This window comes from Coenobita brevimanus, chromosome 13 (assembly GCF_032717465.1).
Source record: "Coenobita brevimanus isolate Jiangsu-jjx chromosome 13, ASM3271746v2, whole genome shotgun sequence".
Taxonomy (NCBI): Eukaryota; Metazoa; Arthropoda; class Malacostraca; order Decapoda; family Coenobitidae; genus Coenobita; species Coenobita brevimanus.
In genome coordinates this window covers 38205666-38232190 of record NC_136966.1, presented here as the reverse complement: position 1 = coordinate 38232190, position 26525 = coordinate 38205666, and the positions used below count along the sequence as shown (strand labels likewise).

At 40.9% G+C, this 26525-nt stretch overlaps 1 protein-coding gene across 1 annotated transcript in view; it reads right to left on the bottom strand.

Annotated features, from left to right (window-relative positions):
• The window catches only part of LOC145415519 (pancreatic triacylglycerol lipase-like), a 126799-nt gene that overhangs the window by 14295 nt on the left and 85979 nt on the right, over positions 1–26525 (bottom strand). The window contains exons 5-6 of the mRNA XM_080284755.1: positions 4155–4346; positions 280–563 (exon numbers count right to left, since the gene is read on the bottom strand). Of these exons, the coding sequence (XP_080140881.1) occupies positions 280–563; positions 4155–4346 (476 nt within the window). The remainder of the gene's footprint in view (positions 1–279; positions 564–4154; positions 4347–26525) is intronic.

Here is a 26525-nt window from a genome sequence, read left to right as displayed (position 1 = left end):
GTAAGTTACCTCCTGCAGATGTGGAGGCAGTTGTAAAGTATAATAAATTTACAAGGAAGGAGTAACTCTTTGTCACCGGGCATACAATTATGGCTAAAACACTATTTTTTTTTTTTTACAGTTCTACTGAAAACGAACGTTATTCACTTTGTTAACCACCTTAGGTGCTATATAAGTATAACTAACTTTTATCTTCCATTTTAATCGGTAATGTCTGCATTAAGGGAAAAATTCATCTGTTCTTAATCTTACTGAATGCAGGGAAATGGAAACAGTTACCGTCAACCATGGCATATCACGTCCATTCAGGTATCCATGGACAACCAATTTAGTGTGCCTATGTGAGGAGAAGGATGATGTGAGGATCTTGGGGACGTCTAGCCCAGGCACCACTACGCCCCTGGGGTCCTCTCTGGAGCGCACCGTGAACAGGACCTGGATCTCTTCCCGTGTGTCGGGGGCCATGTTGAAGGGTCGACGCTGTGGATGAAAGAAATCCGGGCCCGTCTCTATGCAGCCAAGCTCACCGAAGCAAAAGCGTTCCACCACTTCATTGGTGGTGCCTTCAGAGGAAAAGAAAGTAAAATCATTATACAAGGAAATATACAGTGTTTTTGTGTCATGTCACCTTTACTTTGTTCATTAATGCTACTCAGTTTAAAATATATTTTAAAAATTCTGTCAACGTTGCACTGCTCTCATACTTACGTTGTTTTTAAAGCTTTATTTCAATTTATAGTGCATATCATTATGAATGCATCTTGACGTACAATAAGGAGCTAATGCATCTCTACAAACTGAGAGTTACTATATCAGGTCATCACCTTGACATTTTGTAAGGACACCTAATCTTGTATGATCTTCCTTTCATGATCATCATCCTCATTACCATCCTCATCACTACTAGTATTTATCATCACCAGTCCTCCTCTCTCTCTCTCTCTCTCTCTCTCTCTCTCTCTCTCTCTCACACACACACACACACACACACACACACACACAAAATGTATGGATAAAAAGATGCCTAACACAAGAGGAACTGGAATTACTGAAAGAGAAAAGGGAAGAAGCAAAAACAAAAAATGAGGGAAGATCAAAAGAGAAGAAGAAGAAATTTTTTTACAGAGTAATAAGATTGCAGGTACGAAAGTGGTACACAAACAGGATGGAAGAAAAAGGAGGAAGGTAGTAGAACCATGTCACGACAAGTATATAAACAAGATAATAAAGTTGATGTACTCAAATGTGGATGGAATGGTATCTAAATTACTAGAGATGTATGATTATGTCAGAGAAAATGAACCACAAATAATATGCCTAACTGAAACAAAATTAACACCAAGGATATCCAATGACATACTAAACTTACAGGAATACAATATATGAAGAGACAGAAATTTAAAAAAAGGAGGAGGAATTATAATATTAACTAAGAAAAATCTAAAAGTCAATGAAATAAAACTAGATATACCATCACAAGTAGAATTGATTGCAGTAGAGATCAACACATCTGAAGGGAAAGTAATTGTAGCCAATTTGTACATGCCACCCAGATCAAACACATGGGAAAGAGACGAATATGAGGACCTGGCAGAGAGTACAATTCAGAGTATAAGATCATTGCTACATAAAATGGAAGAGAAATCGGAAAGAATTATACTGACTGGGGACTTCAATACAAATATAAATTGGAATACTCTAGATATAATAACCAAGAAAGCTGTTGGGACCAAAAGCTCCTGGATCTCGTACAAGAGTTTTTCTTAACGCAACATGTGAGGGAAACCACCAGAAAAAGAGGACTTGATGTACCTTCAGTGCTAGATCTAATATTTACTAGGCAAGAAAATTATATTGACAGTTTCATATATCACCCTCCACTCGGCAAAAGCGATCATGCAGTACTAAATTATAACTTCAGGATTGCATATGACATAGTAAACAGCAATGACAGTTACAAAAAGAGCCTAAACTATAAAAAGGGAAATTATCAAGACCTAAAGAAGTATTTCTTAGAAGTTGATTGGGAAAATGAGCTTAGAGGACAAGATTTAAATGCTGTATATAAAAAATTTTGTGAATTTTATGAAATAGGAGTCCAGAAGTACATCCCACAGCACAAAGAAGCAGATAAGAAAATACAGAAATGGTTCAATACAGAATGTAAAAAATCAAAAGAAAGAAGAGATTTGTTGTGGAATAGATACAGAAGACACAATAGTGAAAGGGCGTATAATAATTACAAACAGGCAAGAAACGACTATACAAGAATAAGGAGGGAAGCCCAAAAACAGTTTGAGGAGGATATAATAAATAAAAGTAGTGATCAACCAAAGCTGTTTTACAGCTATATCAGAAGCAAAACCAAAGTAAAAGATATAATACAATCCATTACGGACGAGGGAATCACTTATACACAAGAGAAAGATATTTGTGAAGCACTAAATAAGAATTTCCAATTAGTTTTTACAGAAGAAAAAAATGTTGAGAGGGACTATGTGGAACACGCATGTCCACACATACTACCAGATATACAAATAGCAGAAAAAGTAATACAGGAGGAGTTAAGTAGATTAGACAGAGGAAAAGCAAGTGGTCCTGATGAAATTTCATGTTGGGTACTACGAGAATGTGCAAAGGAGTTAAGTAAACCATTATTTTTAATTTTCAAGAAATCCTTGAGTCAAGGTAAACTACCTGATATTTGGAAAAAAGCAAATATTGTCCCCTTATTCAAGAAAGGAAATAGACAAAATCCACTCAACTACCGACCAGTATCACTGACCAGTGTTGTAAGCAAGGTATTAGAAAAGCTTATAAGAAAAGCTTGGGTAAATCATCTAAAAGAACACAGTATGATAACAGAAAGACAGTTTGGTTTCAGAAAAGGAAAATCATGTGTTACTAATCTGTTGAGCTACTATGACAGAGTAACAAACACAATATAGGAAAGGGAAGGATGGGTGGACAGTATCTATTTAGATTTCAAGAAAGCTTTTGACACAGTACCACACCAAAGACTTTTATGGAAACTGTACCATCGAGGAGGAATTCGAGGCAAACTGTTTTGTTGGATGCAAGACTTTCTCACAAAAAGAGAAATGAGGACAGTACTAAGATGAAACTACTCATCATGGAAAGAAGTGACTAGTGGAGTACCACAGGGTTCAGTGCTGGCATCAATCATGTTTTTAGTGTATATAAATGATATAAACAGTAACACTGGAAATGAGAGCTATCTGAATATGTTTGCAGATGATGCAAAAATACAAAGGAGAATTACTAGCACAGACTCCTGTAGGAAGCTACAAGAAGAATTAAATAAACTTCATGAATGGAGTAGTACATGGCAAATGGAATTCAATGTGGACAAGTGTCATGTAATCAAGTTTGGTAAAAGTGGAAAAAGACCTGATTGGGATTATAAGTTAGGAAATAAAACCCTATACACATCGGAAAGAGAGAAAGACCTAGGTGTGATTATCAATAACAGACTATCTCCGGCTGACCACATCAGCGAGAAGGTACGGAACATGTATACACTGCTTGCAAATATGAGAATAGCATTGACATACATAAATGAAGACATGCTAAGAAGGATAATAACATCATTCATTAGACCAACCCTGGAATATGCATCAGTAGTCTGGAGTCCTCATCTCAAAAAGCATATAGACAAGATTGAAAAAGTTCAAAGGGCCGCTACAAGATGGATACCAAGCTTAAGGGACCTAAGCTACGAAGAAAGACTAAATAAACTGAATCTACCAACACTACAGGAGAGAAGGAAAAGAGGTGACATGATAATGCTATATAAGTGCATATCAGGAAAGGAGAAAATAGACATAAATGATTACTTAACATATGGAGAAGCATCAGCAAGAGGACACTGCAAAAAACTGCATAAGAAGAGAGGTGATAAAGACGTAAGGAAATTCAGTTTCCCAAACAGAGCAATTGATCAATGGAATGCACTACCGAATGAATTAGTGTGTGCCAAAACAATTCACAAATTTAAGGATATGTACGAGAAATATGGTTTAAGACACGGGGCAGTACGAGCTTGACTCATTCCTGTAAAGATTCAATTAGGTAAGAACACCTCAAATCTTCATCCACTACAATCCCCATAATCCCTCCCTTCCCTAACTAACCACTTCTCTCTTGCAGGCGCGTTGACTGAGGGCGTCGGTGTGTCTGGCTGATGATGGTATGTTTATAAGCGGGGATACTCTGCAGCAGCCTTGCCACCACCTGACCCAGATTGTCGGTGTGGGCGGGGGCAACCATCACGCCCACCATCACCACCACAGCCGCCCACACCCGCACATCCACATCCACTCCACCTGAATGAAATAGGGAGGGTAATGCGACAATGTGCCATGTGTTCCCTGATGAAAGCAAAGCACAACACCGGGGCTTCCTCAATACATGAAGTAATAATTGTTCGAGTTAGAACGTCCACTCTCTCCCCACCTGAATGAAATGAGGAAAGTAAATCTGAAAATATGTTATCAATCACTGCTGACAGACAGTTACAGTAAGAGGAATTTTCTCAGTACGCTAATTACATACATTAATAGATAGATAATAGATATGGATAGAGATACAGATATCTATATAGATAGATACAGATGTATAAGCAGACAGACAGATAGACGAACTGGCAGATAGAAAAATATGGATAGATACATAGATAGACAGATTGATATAGATATACTGTATACACCCGCAAACCCACACTCACCCTGCCTGAATGAAATGGACAGAGTAAACACAGAATTGTGTTGGTTTAGTGATGAAAGTGTGGAGTAGACTGTAGCACCAGTCGAGCAGGGCAGTACTCCCGGGATGGATGGAAAGCTGATGACGGAGTGCTGGAGCTCCCGTTTCATCAGCCCTCAGGACTAGTTCCTGACCATCCCCCTTTGCTGAACTTTTTCAGTGTCTCAGTTACACAGAGAGTAGGCCAGCATGCTCTCCAATACAAATTTCTCTATCTACACCAAACTACATGCACAGTACACATTACACTTCCTTTTCCAAAATTCAAAAAAATCATGGCGTCTCAACACTCAGCCTCGGTGTCCCCGGGGGAGGGGGGGACCATAAATGCCCCCACCTTCCGCCCCTCTCTCGGTGACGACTCGAGCTACCTGGAACCACTCTCTGACTCGCTTCTTTTTCATTTCTGCAACATTCACGGCCTTTCCTCTAACTTTCGCTCTGTTGAGCACCACCTCTCCTCCTCTAAACCTCACCTTTTTTTTCTAACTGAGACTCTTCTGTCTGAAGCAACTGACAGCAAACCCTTTTCTGTATCCTCCTACTTTCTCAATACTCATTTCAAAGCCAAAGGTGGCTGTTGTGTATATATACGCAACGACTTATCTTGCTCTCGTGTTCCTGAACTCGATTCTTCTGAATTCTCAACACTCTGGCTTCGACTTTCCTGTCATTCTCTGACTAAATATATCTGTCCTGTTTACTTATCCCCTAATTCTACTGACTATCAAAAATTCTTCGACTATCTTACTTCTACGATGGAACACATTCTATCCATTTCTCCTTTCCCTGAAATCTCCATTTTAGGAGATTTCAATGTTCACCACCACCTTTGGCTCTCCTCTCCTTTCACTGATCCACCTGGTGAACAAGCCTACATCTTTTCTATCCTTAATGACCTAGAGCAGCTTGTACAGCACCCCACCCGTATCCCAGACAGCCTTGGAGAGCGCTCCAACATACTTGACCTCTTCCTTACAACTAATCCTTCTGTTTACACTGTTAATCTTTTCTCTCCGTTGGGCTCCTCTGATCACAACCTTATCACCTTAACCTGTCCTATCACTCCGGTACAGCCTGTGAACCCTCCAGGGTAACGTCGTCTGTGGCATTTTGGAGTCGCGGATTGGGAGGCCCTCAGGCAGTACTTCTTTGATTTTCCCTGGAATGATTATTGCTTCCATGGCCGGGAGCCATCTGGGTGTGCCTTGCGCATTAGGGAGGTTATTCTCTCGGGCATGGAAGCATACATTCCTTTCTCGTATCCTTTGTCTAACGCAAGACAGCCTTGGTTTAATCACACTTGTTCTAATGCTGTCCGCAACAAGGAGAGGGCCTACAAAATGTACTGGAGCCAACCCACCCCTGAATCACATCATCTTTACATTTCTGCCCGGAATCATGCTAAGTCTGTTCTTCGCTCTGCTAAAAATAATTTCATCCATACTAAATGCTCTCAACTCTCAAACTCGAATTCTTCCCGCTCCTTCTGGCACCTTGCCAAAAACCTTTCAAAAAAACTTTGCCTCATCATCCTTCCCTCCTCTTTTCACTCTGATGGTTTTAAAGCTATTTCTTCTACTGATAAAGCAAATGTCTTCAAACAGACTTTCTCCTCCAATTCCAACTTAGATGATTCCGGTGCTGTTCCTCCATCACTTCCCCACTCTGACTTCCTCATGGCTGACATTAAAATTTCTTCAGCTGATGTATTTTCTGCCATCACTAGCCTCGATACCAACAAGGCATATGGGCCTGATGGAGTCCCTCCTGTTGTTCTCAAGAACTGTGCTTCTGTGCTTACACCCTGCCTAGGCAAACTCTTTCGCCTTTGTCTGTCAACTTGTACCTTTCCTTCTTGCTGGAAGTTTGCTCTCATTCAGCCAGTCCCAAAGAAGGGTGACCACTCCCAACCCTCCAGCTATCGTCCAATTGCTTTAACATCCTGTATTTCAAAAGTATTCGGGTCAATTCTCAATAGAAAAATTTTAAGGCATCTTTCCTATCACAACCTTCTTTCTGATCGTTAGTATGGGTTCCGTCAGGGACGCTCCACTGGCGATCTTCTCACTTACCTTTCTGACTCCTGGTCATCCTTCTTTCGGGACTTTGGCAAAAGCTTTGCCATTGCACTTGACATCTCTAAGGCTTTCGATCGAGTCTGGCATAAATTTTTAATTTCCAAACTGCCCTCCTACGGTTTCTATCCTTCTATCTGTGCCTTCATTGCTAGCTTCCTTTCTGGTCGTTCTATAGCCGCTGTTGTAGACGGCCATCGATCTTCTCCTAGATCTATCAACAGTGATGTTCCTCAGGGTTCTGTCCTATCACCAACTCTCTTCCTTTTATTCATCAATGACCTTCTAAGCTGTACATCTAACCCTATCCACTCATACGCTGATGACTCCATCCTTCACCTTTCCATTCGGTTCCCGCAACGCCCATCTCAGCAGTTACTTCAACAAACAAGGGATGAGGCTATGGTACACCTAATATCTGACTTGGCTCATATCTCTGACTGGGGTAAAAATAATCTGGTTGTTTTTAATGCATCTAAGACTCAGTTCTTACACCTATCAACCCGACAAAATCTTCCACAGGTATACCCACTAATGTTTAATAATATTCAGCTTAATCTTGGATCATCCTTGAACATGCCTGGGGTTTCATTTACTCGGGACTTATCTTGGAATGATCATATTACATCTCTTGTAAAATCTGCTTCCAAGAGATTAGGTGTGCCAAGCCGACTCCGTTCCTTCTTTACCCCTGCACAATTGTTGACTCTATACAGGGGTTTTATCCACCCCTGTGTGGAGTACAACTCTCATGTGTGGGGAGGCTCCCCACATATAGCTCTTCTCAATAGGGTGAAGTCAAAGGCTTTTCATCTCATTAACTCTCCTCCTCTTACTGACTCCCTTCAACCTCTGTCTCTTCACCGCACTGTTGCATCTTTATCTCTTTTCTATCGCTACTTTAATGGTCACTGCTCCTCTGAACTGTCTGCTTGCATTCCTCCACCTCTACGACGGGCGCGTAGCATCCGTCTAGCAGCAAACTCTCATCCCTTTTCTGTCCAACTCTCTAATGCAAGAGTTAACCGTTACTCCCAGTCCTTCATTTATGGAAAAGGTCAGCTCTGGAACTGTCTCCCTCTGTCTATATTTCCTGCTGCCTATGATCTCCAGTCTTTCAAACGCAGTGTCCAGGCATCTCGAAGTGATCGGATCTTGAATTTGGTTCTCTATTGTATTTTGTTTTTCTCTAGGAGGGAACTGTTATTGTGGGCTCATGGCCTCTGGTTCCTTCTTCCTAGCATTAAAAAAAACAAAAAAACTGATCAATACAGTACATGCATTACCATCCACGCCAACGCCCACATTCTCCCCACCTGCATGAAACGGAAAGGACAAAATATTAATGTGAAAATGTCATCGTTCGTTAGGAAAACAAAGCACATTGGCAGACTTTAACAATATGTTATAAATGAATAAATAAAGATTTAAGGAGGTGATTTTTTTAAAGGTAAGGATGAGGATGGCACGGAGGCGGTCAGGTAGGTCACCTCATACCCGACCTTATTTTGAGGCTGGAGATGAGCCAGCTTGTGGAGTGTTACCGTACACTGGGGAGCAGGACTGAATACTGCTTCGGGCTAGTAGGGCCAGACTAGATAGGTGCAGTTCAAGGTAAAGAAACTGCTAGCAGCAGTCTGACTAAAAACACTTCCCCCACACATCAGTTATAAGCCAGCTGGGATGAGCAATATTGGCTGTTTTCCTTCCAAATAAACCATGGACAAATACCTAAGACAAAGGACCCACATACCCGGTATCAAAAGAACTTTTGGTGACGGTGGTAATCATAATAACTTAGGTGCAGCTGGTGCTAAGAATCTCCAGGGTTAACTATAGGTTAATGAACAGCTGCACCTACAATATCAGGACTAGGAGAACGGCAGTCGAACTGTTGATATAACTTAAAAGAACTGTTCACCATCAGATGGGATGTCACAGGACTTAGTGAAATACGGAGATTAGGTGAAGAGCAGAAAATATTAAACAGTGGACATGTGTTATACTAGAGAGGCAAACCTGAAGGTAGTAAGGAAGAGCACGGAGTAGGATTCCTAGTTACCAAACATCTTGAGAAGAAAACTACATAATTTTTTTGCATTAATGAAAAAAGTAGCTACTGTCACAATAAAACTGAATAATAGATACAAATTAACGGTAGTTCAAGTGTATACGCCAGCAAGTAGTTATAACGATGAAGATGTTAAGTTCTATGAAGATGTACAGTTCGTTACAGATAAAGGCCCACTACACTGTGATCATGGTTGACTTCAGTGCTAATACTGTATAGGAAAAAATGTAGCAGGGCAGACTTCAGTTGGGAATCATGGTGTAGGCTCAAGAAATGAAAGAGGTCAAGGTCTGGTAGAATTTCCAGAAAAACCATGAATACCTTCTCTGAAAAGAGAACATGTAGAAACGGGACTTGTCTCCCGAAGGCGTAAAAAATTAATCTGATTTCGGGCTTACAAACCGACGTGATAACGTGAAAAATGTAACAGTCGCCAATAAAGTAAATGTTGGTGGCGGTCATAGAATGATTAAGTGTGAACTGAAAATTAATCTAATAACAGAAAAGGATAACCCCTTGTCACGAGTCGGCGCGTCCTATATTTGAATAAACTCGTAACATTAAACTTTGGTGGGAAACCGCGAATTCTAGTGGAATCCCAGTATTTATCACTCAGTCAACCGCCACGTATTCACCCGATCGGGAGTGGTTTTCAGGACATTTTTCACTGTTTCATAAGTGATCGTCCTTGTGCGCGATGTTAGCACCTTCGCTGAGTGATATTAAGGGTGTGTATTGCTCACACTCGTTGGCCGTTAGCAAGTGAGACCACGACACTCGCCTCTCTCCCATAATTTGAATCAGTCAAGATTTGAGCACCGTGGAAGCAGGTAGTGTGTGTGGCAGCGTCCTTCCTCAGCAACGACACCTAGTTCCCGCCGCCGCCGTTGAATTCCCACCTAGCGTGATTGGCGAGAGGCTCAGTGTGTGCAGCGTCCGTCCTCAGCAATGACGCCCAGTCATCCGCTTTGTCCACTTTTCTGACCAGTATTTCTTTCCATTTTTTCCCAGGTTTAAGAGTTAGCTTTCGAGTGAGCGAGTGAGTGCGATCTCCTTATTTTGAATTCATTTGGAAACATATAATGTTTATTTATTTACTTGTAATCAATAAAATAACAGTTCTTTTTCTTGAGCTTAATGTAATGTAAACTCATGTTTTATTTCTCCATAAGCTTATTCTAGTTGCAGCTCCTAGCTTGCATAAATGCTTTGTATTATTCATAACTGGTACTTAGGAAAGTCCCTTTTTATTAACTGAAATCCGTTGTGCCATCTACGAGTTAATTGCACCAGCAAGAACCTGTTATCATTAATAGCATTAGTTACTGATTGTCAGGGGTGGAGTCACTTTCTCCAGAGGCCAACAGTACTAATAAACAGAACGAGTGAGTCATTAATCTCTGCTGTGTACTGTTGAGAAAGCTTATAAATTCTCGTCCTTAGAGAATCGGCGAAGTAAGCCGGCATAAAGTAATCATTGCTTGATTTTCACAAGACAATTCATTGTCCTGTTCTTAAGTATTATTGACTAATTATTCTTTAACCCTTTAACCGCGGGCATTGTTTTGCCCCGACTGGCCTCTCCCGCGGGGGTTCCAGCCAAAATGTAAACAAACTTTAAACCTTTATAACTCTTCACAGAATAAATCTAGAGTGAAAAATAAGGTACCATTAGAAAGTACTAACCTTCGGCTTTGCATTGATGTAGGTTTCATGATTTCGTTGACTATCACTGGATGGGCAGTGCCGTCAGAAGTGAGCGATCTAAAATCACTATTTTTCGCTCACACACCATTACCTTCGCTCACACATCATTATCTTCGCTCACACACTATTACCAAATGCCAACCTCATTCTGATAATAATACTATAAACATATATGAACACTGCACATACGATAAACACCCACTCTGTGTTCACTGAGGCAGGTAAAAGGCACTGTAATTGCCCGCACTTCACTGCCACATCAGCGGTGTTGTAATCACTATTTTTCGCTCACACACCATAACCAAATGCCAACCTCATTCTGATAATAATACTATACACATATGAACACTGCACATATGATAAACACCCACTCTGTGTTCACTGAGGCAGGTAAAAGGCACTGTAATTGCCCTCACTTCACTGCCACATCAGCGATGTTGTCACTCACACAGATGGACAGATACTGATGCGTGTTGATCAGGGGTGGGGTGGGGGGCCCAGGGGGTGGGAGGTGGGGGCCCGGGGGGTGGGAGGAGGGAGGTGGAGGTCAGCTGGAGTGAAAGAACTTAATAGCTACTCTCCCTTGAAACAATTGGCGCACGGAAAAAACGCGGGGTATTCAAAATATTCACAAACATTTGAGAATGACACCCGCGGTTTGGTCCAGTTTTTGCAATGTCATTCTGGAATGACACCCGCGGTTAAAGGGTTAATATCGTATATACATAAAAACCCCGTGACATTTGGCGACCTCATTCCAGGATATTAACTCCTAGTTCTAAAGCTATTCACGAGATAATACTCACTCACTCATACTTAGGTATTTATCATTAAAGTCTATAGGCACTGTCTTACTGATGATTAATAATTCATTTTTACTAATTTATGTAATAGTTTTCACAGTCAGTTGTTTGTTTAATTTTCTTTCTTTACCAGTTTAATTAGATAAAACTTGTCACCACTAACCTGTGCCTATATTCTTGATTATTGGCTTCTTTCTTTGCAAAATTGCAGTCAGTACTGAGTCGCTAGTTCACTTAGATTTAGTTAGCATCATAGCTGCCAATGTCTATGTACAGGAAGCTAGAGATATGGGGCTTAGTGACCCTGAAAAAATTCAAAACTGCGTCCTCTCACGGTTTAATTACGAGCAACAACGTGAGAAAGATGCTCGTGAAGTGCAGCTGGTGGGTGCAGCATTGTCGTGCAGATCAGCTGGTCATCCCTGTCGCATGCTGCCGTCTGTTCTCTTTTGCCTCGTCGTCATTATTTAATATAAATTTGCATTATGTAATTTTACATGTAGGTACAGTTACACCACAACTGTCACACCTACAACATGTATTACATACATCATGCTACATAACAGTTAGTTGTTAATGTAAATGTAGCGAACTTTTTGCTCAGTTTGACCCGAGTACAGGATTTTTCACCGTTGTCACGGAGTTTTTCCCTCAAGCTTGATTCTATTAACGTAAAAACAAGTTTTTTTTTCGCTCACTGGCGACTGTGACTTTCTCCTGTAGCAGGATAGCACACATACACCACTGTGAATCTTGTGTGACTGATTTAGGATTTATATGTATGTATATTGAAATTTTTTTCCTGAGAAAAAAAAATCATTTTTGATGGGGAGTAATGTCACAAGTCGGCGCGTCCTATATTTGAATAAACTCGTAATATTAAACTTTGGTGGGAAACCGCGAATTCTAGTGGAATTTCAGTATTTTTCACTCAGTCAACTGCCACATATTCACCTGATCGGGAGTGGTTTTCAGGACATTTTTCACTGTTTCATAAGTGATCGGCCTTGTGCGCGATGTTAGCACCTTCACTGAGTGATATGGCGGGTGTGTATCACTCACACTCGTTGGCCGTTAGCAAGTGCGGCCACGACACTCGCCTCTCTCCCACAATTTGAATAAGTCAAGATTTGAGCACCGTGGAAGCAGGTACAGTAGGACTCGCCTAAGTTTGCGGCTGTGGTGTGGCCAACACCTGTGTACAGTGTTGCCACGTTTTCTATACCGTTATCTCTCTCTCTCTCTCTCTCTCTCCTGGCGGGAGATGTGAGCCACCCTAAGTACTTTTGATTCCTTTATAAGTTGTTTATAATTGTGCTTTCATTTGTTAATTTGGTTATGTTATATTTAGTGATATTTATCATCCCTAGCAACACCTGTACAACCTATGCTTGGGTCTATGGAGGTACGTACTTTACCTTAGGCCAGACTGGGTGTGTCAGTGTTGCCACTCACAAGAATTATATGAATTATTTCTTTTACTTTGGATATTGGCATATTTCTTCTTTTTTCAGGCTCATTCTCTTATATCCATAACTGTAATATTCTTACCCACCCTAAAACTACGTTAAAAAACATTAAAAGTGACTACAATTTCTTTTAGCAACAATGTGCAATATGTATGCCATGTTTCTGTGTTACTGTATAAATATTTTATGCATAATAAAATTACTGTTGATTCATCCATCAAAATACACAAGTGTAAGTTTTATTCATCTGAATTTATCGTATTTGTGTTGCCTTGTACATAAATAGCTTCCATTTCACATCGCTAGTTGGGGAAACGTGGCACCATTGTACTCAGGTGCGGGCCACACCACAGCCACAAACTTAGGTGAGTCCTACTTTAGTGTGTGTGGCAGCGTCCTTTCTCAGCAACAACGCCTAGTTCCCGCCGCCACCGTTGGATTCCCACCTAGCGTGATTGGCGAGAGGCTCAGCGTGTGCAGCGTCCTTCCTCAGCAACGACGCCCAGTCATCCGCTTTGTCCACTTTTCTGACCAGTATTTCTTTCCATTTTTTCCCAGGTTTAAGAGTTAGCTTTCGAGTGAGCGAGTGAGTGCGATCTCCTTATTTTGAATTCATTTGGAAACATATAACGTTAATTTATTTACTTGTAATCAATAAAATAACAGTTCTTTTTCTTGAGCTTAATGTAATGTAAACTCATGTTTTATTTCTCCATAAGCTTATTCTAGTTGCAGCTCCTAGCTTGCATAAATGCTTTGTATTATTCATAACTGGTACTTAGGAAAGTCCCTTTTTATTAACTGAAATCCGTTGTGCCATCTATGAGTTAATTGCACCAGCAAGAACCTGTTATCATTAATAGCATTAGTTACTGATTGTCAGGGGTGGAGTCACTTTCTCCAGAGGCCAACAGTACTAATAAACAGAACGAGTGAGTCATTAATCTCTGCTGTGTACTGTTGAGAAAGCTTATAAATTCTCGTCCTTAGAGAATCGGCGAAGTAAGCCGGCATAAAGTAATCATTGCTTGATTTTCACAAGACAATTCATTGTCCTGTTCTTAAGTATTATTGAATAATTATTCTTTAATATCGTATATACATAAAAACCCCGTGACATTTGGCGACCTCATTCCAGGATATTAACTCCTAGTTCTAAAGCTATTCACGAGATAATACTCACTCACTCATACTTAGGTATTTATCATTAAAGTCTATAGGCACTGTCTTACTGATGATTAATAATTCATTTTTACTAATTTATGTAATAGTTTTCACAGTCAGTTGTTTGTTTAATTTTCTTTCTTTACCAGTTTAATTAGATAAAACTTGTCACCACTAACCTGTGCCTATATTCTTGATTATTGGCTTCTTTCTTTGCAAAATTGCAGTCAGTACTGAGTCGCTAGTTCACTTAGATTTAGTTAGCATCATAGCTGCCAATGTCTATGTACAGGAAGCTAGAGATATGGGGCTTAGTGACCCTGAAAAAATTCAAAACTGCGTCCTCTCACGGTTTAATTACGAGCAACAACGTGAGAAAGATGCTCGTGAAGTGCAGCTGGTGGGTGCAGCATTGTCGTGCAGATCAGCTGGTCATCCCTGTCGCATGCTGCCGTCTGTTCTCTTCTGCCTCGTCGTCATTATTTAATATAAATTTGCATTATGTAATTTTACATGTAGGTACAGTTACACCACAACTGTCACACCTACAACATGTATTACATACATCATGCTACATAACAGTTAGTTGTTAATGTAAATGTAGCGAACTTTTTGCTCAGTTTGACCTGAGTACAGGATTTTTCACCGTCATCAAGAAGTTTTTACCTCAAGCTTGCTTCTATTAACGTAAATACAAGGTTTTTCACTCACTGGTGACTGTGACTTTTCCTGTAGCAGGATAGCACACACACACCACTGTGAATCTTGTGTGACTGAGTTAGGATTTATATGTATGTATATTGAAATTTTTTTCCTGAGATGAAAAATTCATTTTTGATGGGGCGTAATGTCACGAGTCGGCGCGTCCTATATTTGAATAAACTCGTAACATTAAACTTTGGTGGGATACCGCGAATTCTAGTGGAATCCCAGTATTTATCACTCAGTCAACCGCCACGTATTCACCCGATCGGGAGTGGTTTTCAGGACATTTTTCACTGTTTCATAAGTGATCGTCCTTGTGCGCGATGTTAGCACCTTCGCTGAGTGATATGGTGGGTGTGCATCGCTCACACTCGTTGGCCGTTAGCAAGTGCGGCCACGACACTCGCCTCTCTCCCACAATTTGAATAAGTCAAGATTTGAGCACCGTGGAAGCAGGTACAGTAGGACTCGCCTAAGTTTGCGGCTGTGGTGTGGCCCACACCTGTGTACAGTGATGCCACGTTTTCTATACCGTTATCTCTCTCTCTCTCTCTCTCTCTCTCTACTGGCGGGAGATGTGAGCCACCCTAAGTACTTTTGATTCCTTTATAAGTTGTTTATAATTGTGCTTTCATTTGTTAATTTGGTTATGTTATATTTAGTGATATTTATCATCCCTAGCAACACCTGTACAACCTATGCTTGGATCTATGGAGGTACGTACTTTACCTTAGGCCAGACTGGGTGTGTCAGTGTTGCCACTCAAAGAATTATATGAATTATTTCTTTTACTTTGGATATTGGCATATTTCTTCTTTTTTCAGGCTCATTCTCTTATATCCATTACTGTAATATTATTACCCACCCTAAAACTACGCTAAAAAACATTAAAAGTGACAAAAATTTCTTTTAGCAACAATGTACAATATGTATGCTATGTTTCTGTGTCACTGTATAAATATTTTATGCATAAGAAGATTACTGTTGATTCATCCATCAAAATACACAAGTGTAAGTTTTATTCATCTGCATTTATCGTATTTGTGTTGCCTTGCACATAAATAGCTTCCGTTTCATATCGCAAGTTGGGGAAACGTGGCACCATTGTACACAAGTGCAGGCCAAACCACAGCCACAAACTTAGGCGAGTCCTACTTTAGTGTGTGTGGCAGCGTCCTTCCTCGCAACAACGCCTAGTTCCTGCTGCCGCCGTTGAATTCCCACCTAGCGTGATTGGCGAGAGGCTCAGTGTGTGCAGCGTCCGTCCTCAGCAATGACGCCCAGTCATCCGCTTTGTCCACTTTTCTGACCAGTATTTCTTTCTGTTTTTTCCTAGGTTTAAGAGTTAGCTTTCGAGTTAGCGAGTGAGTGCGATCTCCTTATTTTGAATTCATTTTAAAACATGTAACGTTAATTTATTTACTTGTAATCAATAAAATAACAGTTCTTTTTCTTGAGCTTAATGTAATGTAAACTCATGTTTTATTTCTCCATAAGCTTATTCTAGTTGCAGCTCCTAGCTTGCATAAATGCTTTGTATTATTCATAACTGGTACTTAGGAAAGTCCCTTTTTATTAACTGAAATCCGTTGTGCCATCTATGAGTTAATTGCACCAGCAAGAACCTGTTATCATTAATAGCATTAGTTACTGATTGTCAGGGGTGGAGTCACTTTCTCCAGAGGCCAACAGTACTAATAAACAGAACGAGTGAGTCATTAATCTCTGCTGTGTACTGTTGAGAAAGCTTATAAATTCTCGTCCTTAGAGAATCGGCGAAGTAAGCCGGCATAAAGTAATCATTGCTTGATTTTCACAAGACAATTCATTGTCCTGTTCTTAAGTATTATTGAATAATTATTCTTTAATATCGTATATACATAAAAACCCCGTGACATTTGGCGACCTCATTCCAGGATATTAACTCCTAGTTCTAAAGCTATTCACGAGATAATACTCACTCACTCATACTTAGGTATTTATCATTAAAGTCTATAGGCACTGTCTTACTGATGATTAATAATTCATTTTTACTAATTTATGTAATAGTTTTCACAGTCAGTTGTTTGTTTAATTTTCTTTCTTTACCAGTTTAATTAGATAAAACTTGTCACCATTAACCTGTGCCTATATTCTTGATTATTGGCATCTTTCTTTGCAAAATTGCAGGCAATACCGAGTCGCTAGTTCACTTAGATTTAGTTAGCATCATGGCTGCCAATGTCTATGTACAGGAAGCTAGAGATATGGGGCTTAGTGACCCCGAAAAAATTCAAAACTACGTCCTCTCACGGTTTAATTACGACCAACAACGTGAGAAAGATGCTCGTGAAGTGCAGCTGGTGGGTGCAGCATTGTCGTGCAGATCAGCTGGTCATCCCTGTCGCATGCTGCCGTCTGTTCTCTTCTGCCTCGTCGTCATTATTTAATATAAATTTGCATTATGTAATTTTACATATAGGTACAGTTACACCACAACTGTCACACCTACAACATGTATTACATACATCATGCTACATAACAGCTAGTTGTTAATGTAAATGTAGCGAACTTTTCGCTCAGTTTGACCAGAGCACAGGATTTTTCACCGTCGTCACGGAGTTTTTCCCTCAAGCTTGCTTCTATTAACATAAATACAAGGTTTTTTCACTTGCTGGTGACTGTGACTTTCTCCTGTAGCAGGATAGCACACACACACCACTGTGAATCTTGTGTGACTGAGTTAGGATTTATATGTATGTATATTGAAATTTTTTTCCTGAGATGAAAAATTCATTTTTGATGGGGCGTAATGTCACGAGTCGGCGCGTCCTATATTTGAATAAACTCGTAACATTAAACTTTGGTGGGATACCGCGAATTCTAGTGGAATCCCAGTATTTATCACTCAGTCAACCGCCACGTATTCACCCGATCGGGAGTGGTTTTCAGGACATTTTTCACTGTTTCATAAGTGATCGTCCTTGTGCGCGATGTTAGCACCTTCGCTGAGTGTTATTACGGGTGTGTATTGCTCACACTCGTTGGCCGTTAGCAAGTGCGACCACGACACTCGCCTCTCTCCCATAATTTGAATCAGTCAAGATTTGAGCACCGTGGAAGCAGGTAGTGTGTGTGGCAGCGTCCTTCCTCAGCAACGACACCTAGTTCCCACTGCCGCCGTTGAATTCCCACCTAGCGTGATTGGCGAGAGGCTCAGCACGTGCAGCGTCCTTCCTCAGCAACGACGCCCAGTCATCTGCTTTGTCCACTTTTCTGACCAGTATTTCTTTCCATTTTTTCCCAGGTTTAAGAGTTAGCTTTCGAGTGAGCGAGTGAGTGCGATCTCCTTATTTTGAATTCATTTGGAAACATATAACGTTAATTTATTTACTTGTAATCAATAAAATAACAGTTCTTTTTCTTGAGCTTAATGTAATGTAAACTCATGTTTTATTTCTCCATAAGCTTATTCTAGTTGCAGCTCCTAGCTTGCATAAATGCTTTGTATTATTCATAACTGGTACTTAGGAAAGTCCCTTTTTATTAACTGAAATCCGTTGTGCCATCTATGAGTTAATTGCACCAGCAAGAATACTCCCCCAGTATCCCTGCTTGTCGTAAAAGGCGACTAAAAGGGTTGGCGGAGGGTTAGTGCCCCTCCCCGGAAAACAACTAACTAAAAAAACAAACAAGAAGCCTCAGACAAGGACTGACCAAACGATGACGACCCAGGACCGGACAAAGGACTTGGTAATGAGTACATGGAATGTAAGAGGAGCGAATGATGAGGTGAAAGAGAGAGAGATTGTCCAGGTGCTTGAGGTTGCGAAAGTGGATGTATGTGGAATAACTGAAACAAAATGGAGAGGAGAAAGTGTGAGAGAATGGGAGTATGGATGGGGTATATGTGCAGGAGTAGATGAGAATGAGAGGGCAAAGGAAGGAGTGTGTATAGTTGTGAGTAAAAGATGGAAGAAGAGCATAAGACAGTATGGATCAGTTGGGTCAAGGATTGTGTGGGTAAAGTTGAAAGTTGGAATACAAATGTGGGCGATTGTGTATGTGTATGCGCCAACGCAAGATCGTGCTAGAAGAGTGAGAGAAGAGTTCTGGACAAATGTGGAAGTGTGCATGGAAAAGTTTGGAAGGAATGAGAGAGTGTTTTTGATTGGTGATATGAATAGTAAAGTTGGTAATGTGAAGGTGGATGGAATAGTTGGTGAGTGGGGTGTGCCTGCTGAGATAGATGAGAATGGGAGTGTGTTAGTGGACATTTGTGCTGGGAGGGGGTTGGTGATAGCCAATACCCTCTTCAGGCATAAAGTGATCCACAGGTATACATGGCGAGTGATGAGAAGGGTGGGTGGTGAACTGAATGAAAGGAAGGCAATGATTGATTATGTGTGTGTGGATGAAAGGATGCGAAGATGTGTAAAGGATGCAAGAGTGTATAGAGGTTGGGGGAGTGGACTTTCTGACCACTACTTGGTGGTGGCCAGAATTAGGATGCAAGTTAGATGGAGGAATAGAAGAAGGGAAAGACAAGAGGAAGGAGTAGTTGCAAGGAGAGTGGAAAGGTTACAAAAGGATGAGAAGAAGGCAGAGTATAAGAGAGAAGTGGAGGAACGATTGGGCAAATATGAATTGGAGCAGATGGGAGACGTGGAAGGTATGTGTAAGATATTTACAGAAGAAATATGTGCAGCATGTGATGTGGTGTGTGGAAGGAAGAGAAGACGGAGGGGGGTGCAAGGAACAGCGTGGTGGACTGAAGAGGTGAAACAGGCTGTGGCACAAAAGAAGAAAGCATACAATAAATGGATGAGAAATAGGGGCGTGGAAGAAGTTGAGTGACGGAAGAGAGAGTTATATGTGGAAAGGAAGAGAGAAGTGAAAAGATTGGTAAGAGAGAGTAAGAAGAGAGTGGATGAGGAATTTGGAAGGAATTTGAGTGTAAAGTGGAGGGACTGTAAGAAAATGTTCTGGAGAGAAGTGAAAAGAGTAAGACAGGGTGGAAGTGAAGTTAGCAGGGGAGTGAAAGATAAAAATGGTAGATTACTAGTGGAGAAGGGAGAAAAAGTGAGCAGATGGAGTGAACACTTTAAGGAATTGTTGAACGTAGAGGATGGAAGTAATGCGAGTATAAGTGGCTGGGGAATGGCTGGGAGAAGGAGGGAGGTGAGAAGACAGGAAGAAATCAGTAGGATAGAAGTTGTGGAAGCAATGAAGAAAGTTAAATCGGGGAAAGCCCCAGGAATTGATGGAGTGTGTGGTGAAATGCAGAAGCATGGGGGAGAGATAGTAGTAGAATGGATGTGGAAGATGTGCAGATTGGCCTGGGAGGAAGGTAGAGTCCCGGAGGATTGGAAGTCAGGTATAATTATTCCCTTGTACAAAGGAAAAGGGGAAAAAGAAGTGTGTGGTAATGATAGGGGCATTTGTCTTCTTAGTATAATAGGAAAAATGTATGGTAGGATACTTATAGACAGAGTTAGAGAAAGAACAGAGAAATTAGTTGGAGAAGAACAGGAAAGTTTTAGGAAGGGAAGAGGTTGTGTAGATCAGATATTCATTCTTAGATCTTTAGTGGAAAAGTTTCTAGAGAAGGGAAAGAAGTTGTATGCGGCTTTCATGGATTTGGAGAAAGCATATGACAGGGTGGATAGACAAGGATTGTGGAAAGTGTTAAGAATATATGGAGTAGATGGGAAGTTGTTGAATGCTGTGAAGAGTATGTATGATGGTGCGAAGGCTGCAGTGCGTGTGGATGGTGAACTAAGTGAATTTTTCTCTTTGAAAGTTGGTTTGAAACAGGGATGTGTCATGTCTCCATGGTTGTTCAATCTGTACATGGATGGGGTAATAAAAGAGGTACAAGGTAGGGTAGTGGATGTTGGAGTGGCCCTGGTGAGAGAGGATAGTGTTTGGAAACTCCCTGTACTGTTGTTTGCAGATGATACTGTGTTGTTGAGTGAAGACGAAGGGGAGCTGCAAGGCTTGGTGGATGAGTTTGAGAGAGTGTGTAAGAAACGGAACCTAAAGGTGAATGTAGGGAAGAGTAAAGTGATGGTCTTTGAGAGAGGTGAAGTTAGTGAATGTACAGCGAGGTTGGATGGTGAGGAATTGGAAAATGTGAGTACGTTTAAGTATTTGGGTAGTGTGATGAGTAAGGATGGAGGTTTGGAGGGTGAAGTGCTAGAAAGGGTACAGCAGGGAAGAAAGGTTGCTAGTTCCTTGAAAGCAGTGATAAGAAACAGGGAAGTGAGCATGGAAGTGAAAAAGTTACTACATGACAGTATTGTGATACCAACTCTAACGTACGAAAGTGAAGCTTGGACATTGTTGGAAGGACACAAGTCAAGAGTGAGAGCAGTGGAAATGAGTTATTTAAGAGGAGCCTGTGGAGTCACGTGGAGAGACAGGCTGACGAATGAGGATATAAAGGAATGTTGTGGTGTGGATGTGGATGTGATAGGAAGCGTTATGAGGAATACACTGAGGTGGTTTGGCCATGTGGAGAGGATGGAGGGTGAAAGACTGACGAAGAGAGTGTATATGAGTGAGGTGGAGGGGGAAAGAGGGAGGGGGAGGCCGAGGATGAGATGGAGGGATGGGGTGGAGAGGTATATGAGAGAGGGGGGTGTGAGTTGGGAGCAGGGCAGTGAAATGGCGGGGGACAGGGCGACTTGGAGGCGATTTGTTTGTGGCCACCCCAAACGGGATTGAGGCGTCTGGCAATAGATAGATAGAAGAACCTGTTATCATTAATAACATTAGTTATTGATTGTCAGGGCTGGAGTCACTTTCTCCAGAGGCCAACAGTACTAATAAACAGAACGAGTGAGTCATTAATCTCTGCTGTGTACTGTTGAGAAAGTTTATAAATTCTCGCCCTTAGAGAATCGGCGAAGTAAGCCGGCATAAAGTAATCATTGCTTGATTTTCACAAGACAATTCATTGTCCTGTTCTTAAGTATTATTGAATAATTATTCTTTAATATCGTATATACATAAAAACCCCGTGACATTTGGCGACCTCATTCCAGGATATTAACTCCTAGTTCTAAAGCTATTCACGAGATAATACTCACTCACTCATACTTAGGTATTTATCATTAAAGTCTATAGGCACTGTCTTACTGATGATTAATAATTCATTTTTACTAATTTATGTAATAGTTTTCACAGTCAGTTGTTTGTTTAATTTTCTTTCTTTACCAGTTTAATTAGATAAAACTTGTCACCACTAACCTGTGCCTATATTCTTGATTATTGGCTTCTTTCTTTGCAAAATTGCAGTCAGTACTGAGTCGCTAGTTCACTTAGATTTAGTTAGCATCATAGCTGCCAATGTCTATGTACAGGAAGCTAGAGATATGGGGCTTAGTGACCCTGAAAAAATTCAAAACTGCGTCCTCTCACGGTTTAATTACGAGCAACAACGTGAGAAAGATGCTCGTGAAGTGCAGCTGGTGGGTGCAGCATTGTCGTGCAGATCAGCTGGTCATCCCTGTCGCATGCTGCCGTCTGTTCTCTTCTGCCTCGTCGTCATTATTTAATATAAATTTGCATTATGTAATTTTACATGTAGGTACAGTTACACCACAACTGTCACACCTACACCGTGTATTACATACATCATGTTACATAACAATTAGTTGTTAATGTAAATGTAGCGAACTTTTCGCTCAGTTTGACCTGAGTACAGGATTTTTCACTGTCGTCACGGAGTTTTTCCCTCAAGCTTGCTTCTATTAACGTAAATACAAGTTTTTTTTTCGCTCACTGGCGACTGTGACTTTCTCCTGTAGCAGGATAGCACACATACACCACTGTGAATCTTGTGTGACTGATTTAGGATTTATATGTATGTATATTGAAATTTTTTTCCTGAGAAAAAAAAATCATTTTTGATGGGGAGTAATGTCACAAGTCGGCGCGTCCTATATTTGAATAAACTCGTAATATTAAACTTTGGTGGGAAACCGCGAATTCTAGTGGAATCCCAGTATTTATCACTCAGTCAACCGCCACGTATTCACCCGATCGGGAGTGGTTTTCAGGACATTTTTCACTGTTTCATAAGTGATCGTCCTTGTGCGCGATGTTAGCACCTTCGCTGAGTGATATTAAGGGTGTGTATCGCTCACACTCGTTGGCCGTTAGCAAGTGTGACCACGACACTCGCCTCTCTCCCATAATTTGAATCAGTCAAGATTTGAGCACCGTGGAAGCAGGTAGTGTGTGTGGCAGCGTCCTTCCTCAGCAACGACACCTAGTTCCCGCCGCCGCCGTTGAATTCCCACCCAGCATGATTGGCGAGAGGCTCAGCATGTGCAGCGTCCTTCCTCAGCAACACGCCCAGTCATCCGCTTTGTCCACTTTTCTGACCAGTATTTTTTTCCATTTTTTCCTAGGTTTAAGAGTTGGCTTTCGAGTGAGCGAGTGAGCGCGATCTTATTTTGAATTCATTTTGAAACGTGTAACATTAATTTATTTCATTGTAATCAATAAATTAACAGTTCTTTTTCTTGAGCTTAATGTAATGTAAACTCGTGTTTTATTTCTCCATAAGTTTATTCTAGTTGCAGCTCCTAGCTTGCATAAATGCTTTGTATTATTCATAACTGGTACTTAGGCCAGTTCCTTTTTATTAGCTTAAATCTGTTGTGCCATCTAGGAGCTAATTGCACCATCAAGAACCTGTTATCATTAATAGCATTAGTTATTGATTGTCAGGCGTGGAGTCACTTTCTCCAGAGGCCAACAGTACTAATAAACAGAATGAGTGAGTCATTAGTCTCTGATGTGTACTGTTGAGAAAGTTTATAAATTCTCGTCCTTAGAGAATCGGCGAAGTAATCATTGCTTGATTTTCACAAGACAATTCATTGTCCTGTTCTTAAGTATTATTGAATAATTATTCTTTAATATTGTATGTACATAAAAACCCCGTGACACCCCTTACATGTGATGCGTTCTAACTACAGGAAACAAAAGTTAGTATCAGCATCCAAAGCAGGTACTCAGTCCTTAACAATGAAGAAAGCTTCGATGTTGACAAAATAAATGAAAACTTCAAGATACTGAAGGCAGCAGCACTTGAAACAGGAGGGAAGGCAGCAAAGCCAAAGAACATTAAATTTACTGTAAAACTGCAGCAGGAGATACAGGGTCCCAGACAAAAAGCACAGAGCAAGCGATGAAGACAGAAAATTCGTTAGAGATCTTAGAGTTATGGAATGGAAAGAGCAAGCACAATACCGAGAAAAGTGGAATCGTCTGGGAGAGACCTAAGTCCTACAGTGGAATGTTACGGACTGTTGTTTGATGATGATGATATGGGTGGGTGAACATGAGAGTCTGAACATGAGACTGTCACTCTAGAATATGTAACTATTCCAACAATAAGCTATAAAATCTAAATGGTAGAAGAACAAATATTACAGCACTAGGTGGAGGAGTGTCAGGGCCCTTCAGTTAATGCCATTGATGTGCTGGCGTGTGGAGAAGAGTGATTGTGTGTGCTGTGACTTCGGTAAAGTCATCGGGAATGAGGCACCCCGCGTCCGAAACTCGACAAGTCGAACAGAACCACTCCTAGAGATACTAAATATATATATATATATATATATATATATATATATATATATATATCATCATCATCATCAGCCGTTGAGGTCCACTGCAAGACCGGCCTATCCCTATCGAAGCAAGGACGATACAGCCAATGTATCTCTACTCAGTGGCTTAGGCTCTCTGGTAGAGACTGTATGTAGGGTGAGAAGTGCTTGTAAGTGTAACTGTAGTGTTGTAGTGGCTTTGGATGTGTGTGTAGTCTGTGAACCAAGTGTAATCGGCCCGCCTTAAGCCGATTGGGTGCAAGCATACTAGTATGCGACACTGGTTCAACCACAGCACCCCTTATATCCGCCAAAGTAGCAAGTGACTCGGTGAACGATTCCCAAAGTTTTTACAACTCTGATGGGAGGCGAACCCTCGTCCACCAGCGTGCGAAACGCACACTCTACCACTGTATCACAGAGGCTCCATATATATATATATATATATATATATATATATATATATATATATATATATATATATATGTGTGTGTGTGTGTGTGTGTGTGTGTGTGTGTGCTGTATTTCTGGTACTTCATTTTTATAAACCCCAGGAAACAAAAAAATGCGGTGTAAGATGGGTGTGTGACAGGGTGGCCATGAAGGGAGAAAGCATAATACCAACGGTGATGCTATTTTGTTCTAAGGTCATTAAATTCCCTCCAGTCTCTGAGAAAGCAACAGACGTTATACAGTTTAAGTGAGCGCTGGTTGCTACCGTATTTTAAAAATAAACTGAATCTAACCCCTATAGTATGAAAAGTCTCTCGTAAAATGGATAAAACCGTCTCAAAGTAACACGATAAAAAAGAAGACGGCATCGTTATGAAGGGGTAAGTAAAGATGGCAAAGAGTACCTTGCATTACAAATACCTCAGTTATATGAAGAAAGAAACCTGTATTTTTATCTTTCAAAATTGAGATTCACAAACCTCAAGATCACTTTATCCCTTTGCAACTACTATATATATATTCTGCAGAAAGGACAAGGGCAAGAGTGTGTGTTATCTTGCCACATTACTCAATCTTCCTATTTAAAAAATGTTTCGAGAAACGACTTATATTTGTTTTTGTGGGAAGTGAACCCGTGATGAGCTTGACAGGCCAAGGAGTCGTCTAGCGATGGTTGGGATTCTCGAACACAATTTACGATCGATCTCTGTCACAACTTTGATCTGTTTTTTGCAGGAAGAACAAGAGACAAGGGAAGATTCCGTTCCAAGAAACAAAGAAAGATGCCTGCTAAATTTTGATAAATATTCTTTCGTAATTAGGGGCTTATGAAACGGAAATATTTAGCACTGTCCTTGGCCCTCGTGGGAAAACAAATCACAGTCACGTCAAGGGACTGGTCATAAATTTGCGATGCGGCCCCAGATTCACAAACCTATGATTTGCTTGTGCAACATGAACTAGAGACAAGGCAAGACTATGTACTGTACTCCTCCTTTCTTGGTTCTTCTTGTAAAATGAAACTACTTATGGCTGAGCATAGATCGTGAATCTGTTTGTAATGCCTCTGGTTGGTGCCATGGTCCTGAGAGGCATAACTGAAACTCTCTCTCTCACTCTCTCTCTCTCTCTAAGTCAAAGTTCCACTGGCATAGGTAGGAGAGTCCAGTGATTCTTACTAGTGTTATGAGATCTTAAAGTATATGTGAACGTCTCGTGCTGACTATTCAGCTCTTGTTCGTAGAGAACTTTTTGGAGTAAAATAAATGATCGCCATGAACACAGAATGCCTATCACCACAGGTCGTCGTATCGCTACCCTGTCTCACCAACCACCAAAATCTCAGCCTGTCCTGTCTCCCTCCACCCATTCCACATTTTTATTACTCACCCCCTCCCCCCATCCCCACACAGTGAATTTCTATCAATGACACCTTCCCAGCAACAATGCCACCGTCCATACAGCAATCATATTCACAGGGTGTACTCGTCCCGTCCTGCCCACTCGCTCAACCCATTCATCCCATTCACTCCTTGCCGCATATTCCCCAGGACTGGCCCAGGCTGGATGTGGAGGTGAATGCTGGACTGACTTGAATGAACTCAGATTTACTCAGATTGCACTGACTGGGTGTGAACATGACTAATTCGACCCAAAAGAATTAATCTAACAGTACCTACAGTGAC